The following is a 14,594-nucleotide window of genomic DNA, read 5'->3' as shown; positions in this document are numbered from 1 at the left end:
CAATGCTAAAGTGGGTAAAAATGTTGTGGAGGGAGTAGTAGGTAAATTTGGGGTGCCAGGGGTAAATGTAAATGGGGAGCCTTTAATTGAGCTATGTGTAGAAAGAGATTTGGTAATAAGTAATACATATTTTATGAAAAAGAGGATAAATAAATATACAAGGTATGATGTAGCACGTAATGAAAGTAGTTTGTTAGATTACGTATTGGTGGATAAAAGGTTGATGGGTAGGCTCCAGGATGTACATGTTTATAGAGGGGCAACTGATATATCGGATCATTATTTAGTTGTAGCTACAGTTAGAGTAAGAGGTAGATGGGACAAGAGGAAGGTGGCAACAACAGGTAAGAGGGAGGTGAAAGTGTATAAACTAAGGGAGGAGGAAGTTCGGGTGAGATATGAACGACTGTTGGCAGAAAGGTGGGCTAGTGCAAAGATGAGTAGTGGGGGGTTGAAGCAGGTTAGATGAGTTTTAAAAATGCAGTATTAGAATGTGGGGCAGAAGTTTGTGGTTATAGGAGGGTGGGGGCAGGAGGAAAGAGGAGTGATTGGTGGAATGATGAAGTAAAGGGTGTTATAAAAGAGAAAAGTTAGCTTATGAGAGGTTTTTACAAAGCAGAAGTGTTATAAGAAGAGCAAAGTATATGGAGAGTAAAAGAAAGGTGAAGAGAGTGGTGAGAGAGTGCAAAAGGAGAGCAGATGATATAATGGGAGAGGCACTGTCAAGAAATTTTAATGAAAATAAGAAAAAATTTTGGAGTGAGTTAAACAAGTTAAGAAAGCCTAGGGAATATATGGATTTGTTAGTTAAAAACAGAGTAGGGGAGTTAGTAGATGGGGAGAGGGAGGTATTAGGTATATGGCGAGAATATTTGGAGGAACTTTTAAATGTTGAGGAAGAAAGGGAGGCGGTAATTTCATGCACTGGCCAGGGAGGTACACCATCTTTTAGGAGTGAAGAAGAGCAGAATGTAAGTGTGGGGGAGGTATATGAGGCATTATGTAGAATGAAGGGGTAAAGCAGCTGGAACTGATAGGATCATGACAGAAATGTTAAAAGCAGTGGGGATATCGTGTTGGAGTGGTTGGTAAATGTATGAAAGAGGGGAAGGTACCTAGGGATTGGCAGAGAGCATGTATAGTCCCTTTATATAAAGGGAAGGGGGACAAAAGAGATTGTAAAAATTATAGAGGAATAAATTTACTGAGTATACCAGGAAAAGTGTGCGGTAGGGTTATAATTGAAAGAATTAGAAGTAAGACAGAATGTAGGATTGCAGATGAGCAAGGAGATTTCAGAGTGGGTAGGGGATGTGTAGATCAAGTGTTTACATTGAAACATATATGTGAACAGTATTTAGATAAAGGTAGGGAAGTTTTTATTGCATTTATGGATTTAGAAAAGGCATATGATAGAGTGGATAGGGGAGCAATGTGGCAGATGTTGCAAGTATATGGAAAAGGTGGTAAGCTACTAAATGCTGTAAAGAGTTTTTATGAGGATAGTGAGGCTCAGGTTAGGGTGTGTAGAAGAGAGGGAGACTACTTATCAGTAAAAGTAGGTCTTAGACAGGGATGTGTAATGTCACCATGGTTGTTTAATATATTTATAGATGGGGTTGTAAGAGAAGTAAATGCTAGGGTGTTTGGGAGAGGGGTGGGATTAAATTATGGGGAATAACATACAAAATGGGAATTGACACAGTTACTTTTTGCTGATGATACTGTGCTTATGGGAGATTCTGAAGAAAAATTGCAAAGGTTAGTGGATGAGTTTGGGAGTGTGTGTAAAGGTAGAAAGTTGAAAGTGAACATAGAAAAGAGTAAGGCGATGAGGGTATCAAATGATTTAGATGAAGGAAAATTGAATATCAAATTGGGGAGGAGGAGTATGGAAGAAGTGAATGTTTTCAGATACTTGGGAGTTGATGTGTCGGCGGATGGATTTATGAAGGATGAGGTTAATCATAGAATTGATGAGGGAAAAAAGGTGAGTGGTGCGTTGAGGTATATGTGGAGTCAAAAAACGTTATCTATGGAGGCAAAGAAGGGAATGCATGAAAGTATAGTAGTACCAACACTCTTATATGGGTGTGAAGCTTGGGTTGAGTGCAGCAGCGAGGAGGCGGTTGGAGGCAGTGGAGATGTCCTGTCTAAGGGCAATGTGTGGTGTAAATATTATGCAGAAAATTAGGAGTGTGGAAATTAAGAGAAGGTGTGGAGTTAATAACAGTATTAGTCAGAGGGCTGAAGAGGGGTTGTTGAGGTGGTTTGGTCATTTAGAGAGAATGGATCAAAGTAGAATGACATGGAGAGCATTTAAATCTATAGGAGAAGGAAGGCAGGGTAGGGGTTGTCCTCGAAAAGGTTGGAAGGAAAGGGTAAAGGAGGTTTTGTGGGCGAGGGGCTTGGACTTCCAGCAGGCGTGTATGAGCGTGTTCGATAGGAGTGAATGGAGACGAATGGTATTTAGGACCTGATGATCTGTTGGAGTGTGAGCAGGGTAATATTTAGTGAAGGGATTCAGGGAAACCGGCTATTTTTATATAGCTGGACTTGAGTCCTGGAAATGGGGAGTACAATGCCTGCACTCTAAAGGAGGGGTTTCGGGATATTGGCAGTTTGGAGGGATATATTGTGTATCTTTATACGTATATGCTTCTAAACTGTTGTGTTCTGAGCACCTCTGCAAAAACAGTGATTATGTGTGAGTGAGGTGAAAATGTTGAATGATGATGAAAGTATTTTCTTTTTGGGGATTTTCTTTCTTTTTGGGTCACCCTGCCTCGGTGGGAGACGGCCTACTTGTTGAAAAAAAAAAACATTTATGTGTGTTGAATCATGGAATAACCACCTGCTCAAAAGAGCAACTAATAATAGAGCTGCTGTAATCAGAACTTGTCTGTATATAGAACATTAATATTTTCAGATTTGAGTCAAATAATTAAGAAATTAATATTTTTAGGATTGGAATCAAATAATTAGTAAAACTAGATGATTTGGATGGATGTAGTCATCGCACTAGGAATAGCGGTGTTTTGTGTATGAATAAAGTGATGTAGAGGTGTTTTGAGCACTTTTTTTATTTATTTCAAAGCCATATAAAACTGCATTTGTGCAATGAGAAATTTGAATCATGTAATACATATAATATTCTCAAACCATTATATAAATTTCAATTTTTTTTCTAAATTCCTCCAGAGTTTAGATGTTTTTCAGGCATCACATAGCAGATTGTTCTTAGCTATGTGGTTTATTGGGCTCATGGCCCACTCGGGCCATGGCCTACTGTGAGAAATGCTAGGTCACCATATATCTTTTATATCTTCTACTCGGCCTTTATATGCAATGTGTTATTTTCCTCTCAGTAATTCACCCACTTGCTCTCCTTCATTGTTCTCTATTCTTAACGCTAGCTAGGTAAGTACAGCTAGGAAGCACATCTGTCTCATGCTTAGCAGATGGAGGATCAAGCCACCAATATGTCTTGCACTGAATGACCCATGTGGGTTTGGCGTTTGTCATGAATTATTACATTAAAAAAATTATCTTAAGGCTATTCATATATATTATGTGATCATTCTTGTCGCCTATGCCAGTCCATTAGCTCAGGTTCTTGTTGATCAGTCATATTGGCAACGATGACTACATATATAAAAGTCCATAGGGAGAGAGTGATCTAGTAATTAAAAGTGCTGTGATTCTTGTGAATTTTGTTAATTTTTTTTTTTTTCAAAACAGTGATAGTTGTTCAGCAACTCACAATATTTTTAGAACATGATTCTAATCATCTTGAGGAATGGACAGGATTTAAGCCCATGGCAAGCCAGTCCTAAACTTAGCAGGAAACTGCTCTAAACACTACACCATACTGTCCTATTAAAATGCATCCAATTAAGTATATTTTTGTACACAAGTTGGTGTGGGATTCATCTGTAGAAACCCTTCACTTGTGATCACAGTGAGGCTCATGCTAATGTGTCTATTGTTTGGAAATATACATAGTTGGATGAATCTTCATAAGCCTGCATGGTGGGGTGGTTAGAGTACTAGTTTCTAATTTTAGGACCGGTTTGCCATGGTTTCAAGTCATGTCTGTTCCACAAGTTATAGCAGTGTACATCGTAAATACAACTGTTTTTTAATGTTAATGTCGGATACTTAAGGTGTATACCTGGAACATACTTGGAGAGGGTTTCGGGGGTCAGCGCCCCCGTGGCCCGGTCTGTGACCAGGGGCCTTGCCTGTATGACAGAGTATTTGTATATATTAGTGATTTATTGTACAAGTAAATATATGGATATATATTTAACATTTAAGATCTCTTCTTAAACAGTATTTGTGCATTATGTATTTTTAATGAATCACCACAGATTCATTTCAAATTTTATTCTAATTTCCTAAGATTCTCACTGTAACCTGTATATTTATTCTTTGTCAGTTTTTTGTACAGTTCCCTTAATTTTTATATACAGTATTTAGCTCCCTACATTCATAAATACTTTGTCAGGGGAAATTTTCATATGAGAAAACTTTGATAACCATAAAAAGGTAACATAAATGTTTCTTAACCATGTAAGGTTTTCATCACCTCACAGCATACTTGCTGTTTTCTTCAAAGTTTATTTCACTCCTTCCCTCAGAGTTTACCTGCTGCAGGCTACACTCCATCGCCACCTCCCATCCCCCCTCTCCCAGCATCCAGCTCTTCACTTTTGTCCTCTTTCTCATCTCCTAAGATAACTTTCAGATACTCAAATCCTCCTCAGTTCAGTTCAACAGCTTTTGAATTACCTGATGAGTGGCATCGTTCATCTACCCCACCCAATCCTTTTATGAGTGACACTAATAAATTGTCTCTTTCACCAAGAGGTCGAGAAAACACACTGCCTTCAATGAGGAATGTTTCCTCAATGACACTTGGATCATATTCAACTTCTTCGCTGTTGCTCACTCCACCTCCACAACAAAGTATTTCTTCTTCTCTACCATCTAGCTATTCACTGTTTCCCCAGGTGTCAACTTCATTTCTCAGTCCTCCTCTTCAGCGTTCCTCTGTTTCTTCCCCTCGTCCTGCTTCTTCTCTTTCTTGCACTACTCCTTCTGAACCACCTGCAGATATTTCCTCACTGTCCCCTTCCTCATACAACCCTTGGGGTGCTGTTCAGGTCAACATTGCAACTGTTACAATGCCTCCTTCAGACAAGGTACTGGTAAAGATCTTGTGTGACGTGCCTTTGCATTTGCTTGACTAATACTATACAGGACTGCCACAAAACAATTTTCGTATTTTTTATTTGACATGTCTAAGTTATAACCAAAGAAAGGTTTAGACCTAAAGCAATGAGCCTACATATTAAATACCACCACATGGCAGAATGCTTGACTTTATTGATTGGGAGCCAGCATATTGTATATATCTATTTTGAAAAAAGTTTGTCATAATTATTCTATTGAAGTTTATTCCATTTTTGCAACAGTTTACATTATTTTGATTATTTTATTTTGAGATTTGTTTTCTTACTTAGTTCCCATTATTCTTTGAAGTGCAACCATGTAGTTATGTATTGTTCTTTATTAAATATAAAAGTTCAGTATATTGGTATTCACTTCAAAAGTAATTGTGAAGCTTAAAGTTTGATACTAATAGTAATGCTGTTTTAATTTAAAGCAACCACAGTGCCTCCAGATTTGTAAACTTTGATTCTTCTACACTTTTACAGAAAGGCCTCCCAAGAATAATTTAGATTTCATGTTTTTCTTTTCTTTGCCTGTTGTTATGGCTTACTGCACAACCCCTAAATTGAAAACTCCCAAAAGAATTTCATTCAAAATGTGCTCATTGGATTTACCAATGCCCAAATTTCTTTCTGGACCTTCTTTTGTATGAGGATAATGCAGTATATTCACTAAAACCAACCTCACTAATAAGGTGATAGAGTAAAATTGCTGGGGACAAAGATATTATATCTATCACCTTCCCATCACTCATTTGTGAATATAAGATGGACAAATTCTTCAAATTCCTCCGTAAGCCATGCGTGTCGTATGAGGCGACTAAAATGCCGGGAGCAATGGGCTAGTAACCCCTTCTCCTGTATACAATTACTAAAAAAAGAGAAGAAGAAAAACTTTATAAAACTGGGTTGCTTAAATGTGCGTGGATGTAGTGTGGATGACAAGAAACAGATGACTGCTGATGTTATGAATGAAAAGAAGTTGGATGTCCTGGCCCTAAGCGAAACAAAGCTGAAGGGGGTAGGAGAGTTTCAGTGGGGGGAAATAAATGGGATTAAATCTGGAGTATCTGAGAGAGTTAGAGCAAAGGAAGGGGTAGCAGTAATGTTAAATGATCAGTTATGGAAGGAGAAAAGAGAATATGAATGTGTAAATTCAAGAATTATGTGGATTAAAGTAAAGGTTGGATGCGAGAAGTGGGTCATAATAAGCGTGTATGCACCTGGAGAAGAGAGGAATGCAGAGGAGAGAGAGAGATTTTGGGAGATGTTAAGTGAATGTATAGGAGCCTTTGAACCAAGTGAGAGAGTAATTGTGGTAGGGGACTTGAATGCTAAAGTAGGAGAAACTTTTAGAGAGGGTGTGGTAGGTAAGTTTGGGGTGCCAGGTGTAAATGATAATGGGAGCCCTTTGATTGAACTTTGTATAGAAAGGGGTTTAGTTATAGGTAATACATATTTTAAGAAAAAGAGGATAAATAAGTATACACGATATGATGTAGGGCGAAATGACAGTAGTTTGTTGGATTATGTATTGGTAGATAAAAGACTGTTGAGTAGACTTCAGGATGTACATGTTTATAGAGGGGCCACAGATATATCAGATCACTTTCTAGTTGTAGCTACACTGAGAGTAAAAGGTAGATGGGATACAAGGAGAATAGAAGCATCAGGGAAGAGAGAGGTGAAGGTTTATAAACTAAAAGAGGAGGCAGTTAGGGTAAGATATAAACAGCTATTGGAGGATAGATGGGCTAATGAGAGCATAGGCAATGGGGTCGAAGAGGTATGGGGTAGGTTTAAAAATGTAGTGTTAGAGTGTTCAGCAGAAGTTTGTGGTTACAGGAAAGTGGGTGCGGGAGGGAAGAGGAGCGATTGGTGGAATGATGATGTAAAGAGAGTAGTAAGGGAGAAAAAGTTAGCATATGAGAAGTTTTTACAAAGTAGAAGTGATGCAAGGAGGGAAGAGTATATGGAGAAAAAGAGAGAAGTTAAGAGAGTGGTGAAGCAATGTAAAAAGAGAGCAAATGAGAGAGTGGGTGAGATGTTATCAACAAATTTTGTTGAAAATAAGAAAAAGTTTTGGAGTGAGATTAACAAGTTAAGAAAGCCTAGAGAACAAATGGATTTGTCAGTTAAAAATAGGAGAGGAGAGTTATTAAATGGAGAGTTAGAGGTATTGGGAAGATGGAAGGAATATTTTGAGGAATTGTTAAATGTTGATGAAGATAGGGAAGCTGTGATTTCGTGTATAGGGCAAGGAGGAATAACATCTTGTAGGAGTGAGGAAGAGCCAGTTGTGAGTGTGGGGGAAGTTCGTGAGGCAGTAGGTAAAATGAAAGGGGGTAAGGCAGCCGGGATTGATGGGATAAAGATAGAAATGTTAAAAGCAGGTGGGGATATAGTTTTGGAGTGGTTGGTGCAATTATTTAATAAATGTATGGAAGAGGGTAAGGTACCTAGGGATTGGCAGAGAGCATGCATAGTTCCTTTGTATAAAGGCAAAGGGGATAAAAGAGAGTGCAAAAATTATAGGGGGATAAGTCTGTTGAGTGTACCTGGTAAAGTGTATGGTAGAGTTATAATTGAAAGAATTAAGAGTAAGACGGAGAATAGGATAGCAGATGAACAAGGAGGCTTTAGGAAAGGTAGGGGGTGTGTGGACCAGGTGTTTACAGTGAAACATATAAGTGAACAGTATTTAGATAAGGCTAAAGAGGTCTTTGTGGCATTTATGGATTTGGAAAAGGCGTATGACAGGGTGGATAGGGGGGCAATGTGGCAGATGTTGCAAGTGTATGGTGTAGGAGGTAGGTTACTGAAAGCAGTGAAGAGTTTTTACGAGGATAGTGAGGCTCAAGTTAGAGTATGTAGGAAAGAGGGAAATTTTTTCCCAGTAAAAGTAGGCCTTAGACAAGGATGTGTGATGTCACCGTGGTTGTTTAATATATTTATAGATGGGGTTGTAAGAGAAGTAAATGCGAGGGTCTTGGCAAGAGGCGTGGAGTTAAAAGATAAAGAATCACACACAAAGTGGGAGTTGTCACAGCTGCTCTTTGCTGATGACACTGTGCTCTTGGGAGATTCTGAAGAGAAGTTGCAGAGATTGGTGGATGAATTTGGTAGGGTGTGCAAAAGAAGAAAATTAAAGGTGAATACAGGAAAGAGTAAGGTTATGAGGATAACAAAAAGATTAGGTGATGAAAGATTGAATATCAGATTGGAGGGAGAGAGTATGGAGGAGGTGAACGTATTCAGATATTTGGGAGTGGACGTGTCAGCGGATGGGTCTATGAAAGATGAGGTGAATCATAGAATTGATGAGGGAAAAAGAGTGAGTGGTGCACTTAGGAGTCTGTGGAGACAAAGAACTTTGTCCTTGGAGGCAAAGAGGGGAATGTATGAGAGTATAGTTTTACCAACGCTCTTATATGGGTGTGAAGCGTGGGTGATGAATGTTGCAGCGAGGAGAAGGCTGGAGGCAGTGGAGATGTCATGTCTGAGGGCAATGTGTGGTGTGAATATAATGCAGAGAATTCGTAGTTTGGAAGTTAGGAGGAGGTGCGGGATTACCAAAACTGTTGTCCAGAGGGCTGAGGAAGGGTTGTTGAGGTGGTTCGGACATGTAGAGAGAATGGAGCGAAACAGAATGACTTCAAGAGTGTATCAGTCTGTAGTGGAAGGAAGGCGGGGTAGGGGTCGGCCTAGGAAGGGTTGGAGGGAGGGGGTAAAGGAGGTTTTGTGTGCGAGGGGCTTGGACTTACAGCAGGCATGCGTGAGCGTGTTTGATAGGAGTGAATGGAGACAAATGGTTTTTAATACTTGACGTGCTGTTGGAGTGTGAGCAAAGTAACATTTATGAAGGGATTCAGGGAAACCGGCAGGCCGGACTTGAGTCCTGGAGATGGGAAGTACAGTGCCTGCACTCTGAAGGAGGGGTGTTAATGTTGCAGTTTAAAAACTGTAGTGTAAAGCACCCTTCTGGCAAGACATTGATTAAGTGAATGATAGTGAAAGTTTTTCTTTTTCGGGCCACCCTGCCTTGGTGGGAATCGGCCGGTGTGATAATAAAAAAAAAAAAAAAAAAAAATTCTTCATGTGTGTGGAAGGGCTCTTTTATTAACAAATAAAGGTTTTAAACACAATGGTGTTAGAGATGAAAATAGCTTAATCTCGTATTTTTGCTAAGTGAAAGCCAGAGGTGTGTAGCAGTGTGGAAACAAGTCTGGCCTCCAAAACTCAGTAGCTCTGACTTTTTATGTTTCATGTTGCCATTAGTAGTTATTACTTAATTATCTCCAACTGTCATTGTCATAAGCAAGGAAGGGAATCACTAGAGGAAGTTACTGGCAGTGGCTCATCTATCAGCTGTGAGAGATAGAGGAAATTGGAAAGGTAAAAAGTAGAAATGGGTCAGTGTGAAATGAGGAATGGGAGAGGGAAGCAAATCTCTCAAGAGTTCATAGTTATTTAATCCTCCCCTTCACCCACCCACTCAAAAAATAATGGAGTTAGATATGAAATATATTGTTATCCCAGTCCACATCTCAAGTAATAACATGGGTACCTGTGGGAAAATGTGATTTGCTGAATATATGTCCTGCTTAACAAAACCTTTTTGTCCATTCCCTATCTAGGTCAAGAATGGGTCAACTGTGTTATTGTATATTGAATTTTAACAGAGCTAATTATTTAAAACATATTGTATGGAGTAATTTAACTATGTAATGCAAAAATATAGTTGAATGTCAGTATTATATCAATAGTTTAAAACATCATTTCTCTCATGCTTGATTGTTGATACAGTTGTTTCATGGGATAGATGCACTTTTATTAATGAGAATATGGATGAGTGGCACATAGTGAAGATGGTTTAATTTAGGGGTTATTACACGTACCGATTAGATTACTGATAAAGTAGGGCATTGTTTATTCTGGGCTTGGTAAATTGAGAACTGCAGCCTAATGGAAAAGTTAAGCTGGCTGCTACTTGCACCCTCTTAACTTCAAAAAGTCATTTGAAGTTGGCAACTAGTTTTCTGTAGTCACTGTAAGCATCCTGCACTGTAGTATACCACCTGGTCTTTTGTTTACAAGTTCCCAGTCAGCCTGAAGTATAGGTGGGGATGTTGCTGTATGGAGGGTCATTTATATTGTAATGTCTGTGCACTTCTGGCAAAACTGCTAATGACTAAGTGACAGTTGTGTGTCTTCTCTTGGTCACTGCATTAGCAGAAAATTGCAAGTGTGATAAAACAAAAAAAGCTAGTTTTAACTAGTTTTGCCTGTATTATTTAGTATTATACTTAATACAGCATAAAGTAATGACTGATAAGCATAAAATAGTTACAATAATGTCAAGTGTGCCAGGTGTGCAGGGAAGGTTTACCTGTCTCTGGATTTGCCTTCATAGATGAAGCCAATGGGTTTTCATGCAGAAATGGAGATTTAAATTAATCCAAGTCACAATACTGTGGCTGCTACAAATCACAATTGGCCCATTGTGTGGAGAGGCAGCTTAAAATATCCAAACCCTAAACAGGTTGATTTTGAATCCATGGCGAGTGAGTCTTAAAAATCCAGGCCTGGAATTTTAAGATTCTCGCCATGAGTTCAAACCCCACCCATTCCGTGGTTTGTTTACAATCCTGTTATTTTGATTTTTGTGAGTTTAAATGACCTTTTGTTCTGGTCTGCACCATTATCAAGTCATGTTGTCTCTTAATAATGTTTTTAATTTTAGATTTGTCAAGTATTTTGCTCTTGTGTATTTATGTATGTAGGTATTTTTTATTTATTTATTTATCTATGTGGAAAAGCATGAAACTGTTCATTGCCTGTTTTCTTGCTTGTGCAACACTGAAATTAGATGCGTTAGCATTAATGACTTTGCTGTTGCAGTGCAAGAGTTTGTTAATGACTTTGCTGTTGCATTATCAGTTCAGTATTAGTGGCCTAAGTTGTAGTGTCAAGAGTTGAAGCATTAGTGAACTTTCTCTTGCAGTGCCACTTAATTTAGCACTAGTAACCATTCTGTTGAAATGCCAGTTTTAGTGTCCTTGCTGTTGGTGTCAGTTTGTGTTAGTAACCTTTCTGTTGCAGTGCCAGAGATTGTCAGTAACCTTGCTGTTGCAGTGCCAGAGATTGTCAGTAATCTTACTGTTGCAGTGCCATAATTTGCTTACAATTAGTGGCTTTGTGGTTGCAACACCATAGTCTCTCTCAGCATTTGTGATCTTGCTGTTGCTATTCTGGTGAAATTAAAATAATTATCTACGTTCTGTTCTCCAGGTATCACTTGTATTGTCAAAATTCATATTTTTGTATTGGCAATTTGTAAACGATACATATGACAAACTTCAAACAATTAGCAACTCCAGTTTTTCTTTTGCAAAATATGTCTTCAGTTATCTTACAATTTAATGGGCTTTGTTTTATGCAATAAAAGTATTATGTAACTGGTCTTGCTGTTTACAAACAGTGTTGTAAAGGGTTACATTTTTAAACCATTGTTAGTATTGTTCGATAAAATCGCTAGGAGTATATGAAAACTTAACAAAATGTCCTCTCAGCTTCATGGATCAAAAAAAAAAAAAAAGTTTGCATCCATTTAATATTTTGTGATTTTTCTTGGTTGATTTATTATTATTATTTTATTATTATTAATTTTTTCCCTGTTGTATTACATAATCTCTAGTTGTTAATCACTATTGTTTTGTCATTTTTTTTTTTGTTGAATATACAGTACAGTTGTTGAGAATGGTTTTATGCATTGATTTAAAACTAACAGATATTCTTGATAACTCATGAAATAAGAAGTTTTACTAAAATTAATAAGTGTAGTCCCCTGGTGGTCATATGTTGAACAAATATAACTGTCTTTGTGCAGGCATAACTGCACTACATTTATCAGTAGTAGTATTTGGTATTGACAAGTAGGGTAATTAGACAGAACGTGTTGTGTATGGCGTCTTGAGAAGACATTTCGTCCACCAGCGACTGTATGTTTGTAGAATTGATGACAATATACGAAATCTGAACTATTGTATCTAAGCGTTTCTGCAAGAACAGTGATTGTGTGAATGATGGTGAATGTGTTGAATGATGGTGGAAGTGTTTCTTTTTTGGGTCACCCTGCCTCAGTGGGAGATGTCCGACGTGTTGAAGAAAAAAAGTTAGGTAACAGTTTTCTTCGTATTTTTGGTAATCTGTACGGGAGAAGGGGTTAGCTGGACTCGAGTCCTGGAGGTGGGGAGGGATTTGGAATATTTCTGTTTAGAGGAACATCTAAACTGCCATATCTGTGCACCTCTGGCAAGACAGTGATAGTGTGAATGATGGTAAAAGTTTTTTTTTTCTTCTTTCTTTTTGGGTCACCCTACCTCACTGGGTGATGGCCAGTGTGTTAAAAAAAAAAAATTGGGTAAAAAGACATGTGCAACTAATGCATTATATTATTGTGGCAACGTTAAAATGTCATTATTCATTTGATAGTCCCTGGTATATGAAACATCTTGGTAAAATGCCATAAACTTCATATTGTGTCTTATTAATGTAAAGGAAGACTGGGTAGTTCATTAGAGATTCGGCGGTACTTCCGGCCCGGGTCTTCTCCATATGGCGACCCGGCATTAATATAACTAAATCACTCTTCTGTAGTGCACTTATTTAATGAAAAGCCACACTAAATTTTGCTAGAAGTAAATAAAAAAAAACCAAGTCGTTGCAAATTTGGCAGCTGAATGGCTAGTGGGAATGGGGAGAGGTTTACACTTGTCTAGTCTTTAGTGATTAACTCTTAAACAAGAGAAACTGGATACCAACTTCTGAAAAAAATCTGATCTTGTGCCAATAACATTTTGCTATTTGTTCTTAGGGCTGTTAAATATCTGAACCAAGCACAGTTGGCTAGCAACAATATCTGAAATTGGACCTTGGGCTCTTTTGGCCATTCACTTGGCCCTGAGTCTGTTTCATTGTGATTCATTTGACCCTATGGTTATCACAGCAGGTTGCTTGGCCCTGAGGCTATCACAGTGACTCATTTGACCCTGTGGTTGTCACAACAGGTTGTTTGGCCCTGAGGCTGTCTCAGCCATTCAGTTTACCATAGAGCTGTTGCAACCATTCAGATGGGGTTGTTGTGGCTATTGATTTGGCCCTGGGGCATTTGCAGTCGTTCACTCAGACCTGCTAAATCCGTTGTGTATACTGTATTTTAATACTTTTTTTTTTTACTTTGAGCTGAGAGCAATGCTTAAAAAATTCATTTGACCATCTTTCCTTTAAATAAACTGTCATTAAGGGCATAAATGTTGGTCCTGTATGTAATAAAAAAATTATCTTTGCAAAATATAGCAACAATGCATTTGTAACCACACTCGTGGTCTGTTAACGTGATTAAACAGAAAATGCAAACTGATTGGCGGTAAACTGTCCTTATGAGAAAATATTTCAAGTGGGAGTGCAGCAGGATTGGTGCTTGCTTCAGTAATATTCCTAACTTTATATATTAATTGCCACAAGGAATAAATGTATATGAGCAAGATAAGCCCTAAAATTGCCTGTGTGAACTGCATGAATATATATTGAATAAGCCATATAATATTAATAGGAGAAAGCAGAAGCGGCCCACACCAATATAAATTACATGATAAAAATATACAAGTCTTCACAGTAAGGTACAGTACATAGGAGTTGTTATTGACTTACAGTATGTTAGTGAAATTGTGAGGAAAAAATTATGGAACATTGACCAGCCTTAAAACAAGCTTAGGATTGCAAAATGCTTAAAACACAGTTGTGGGCTAGAAAGTATTGAAAGCTGAGTGACAAAGTACCTCCTCTCGGAGTTAAGAAAGACTGAAAGTCTGTTATTTTTCTTATTGGCTGATACCAGGAAAGTGAGATATAACCACATCAGATGTTATGAAAATGTGAAAGAATTGATAAGGAAGACTTCTTAATAACATTAGATATCAAAGGTTATAACTTAGCTAATGAAGAGATTCTTAAAAATACTAGAAAGTTTTTTTTTATACAGTGGTATGAGATTGAAATACAGCACTGTAGGTTACAAGAGAAAGCACAAAGTTCTATAATTACTGAAAATAAAAATAAAAATATAGATTAACTACTGATAATAGAACACAGTTTAACCTTGCTCCTCTATCTACCAATAGATAATTACCTGTTTCAAACAAAGGAAGGCAGAGCCTACAAATATAGGCTAGCAAGGCTTATTCAACTTTTGCTAGGCTGAATCACATATTAGCTGGTTGAATTTGTTCCCTAATTTTATGAGTGAGTGCATTATGTACAGGAGGGCCCCCGCTTTACAGCGCTTTACTTTGCGGC

General features: G+C 38.0%; 1 protein-coding gene across 1 annotated transcript in view; it reads left to right on the top strand.

Moving 5' to 3' along the window:
- lqf (epsin homolog lqf) overlaps nucleotides 1-14,594 on the top strand; it is a 102,559-nt gene that overhangs the window by 41,131 nt on the left and 46,834 nt on the right. Inside the window, exon 9 of the mRNA XM_070102920.1 lies at nucleotides 4,574-5,207. Within this exon, the coding sequence (XP_069959021.1) occupies nucleotides 4,574-5,207 (634 nt within the window). The remainder of the gene's footprint in view (nucleotides 1-4,573; nucleotides 5,208-14,594) is intronic.

The sequence above is a fragment of the Cherax quadricarinatus genome, chromosome 84 (assembly GCF_038502225.1).
Source record: "Cherax quadricarinatus isolate ZL_2023a chromosome 84, ASM3850222v1, whole genome shotgun sequence".
NCBI classification, from domain to species: Eukaryota; Metazoa; Arthropoda; class Malacostraca; order Decapoda; family Parastacidae; genus Cherax; species Cherax quadricarinatus.
Note: the sequence above shows the minus strand (reverse complement) of the source record. Positions and strands in the feature narration are given on the sequence as shown.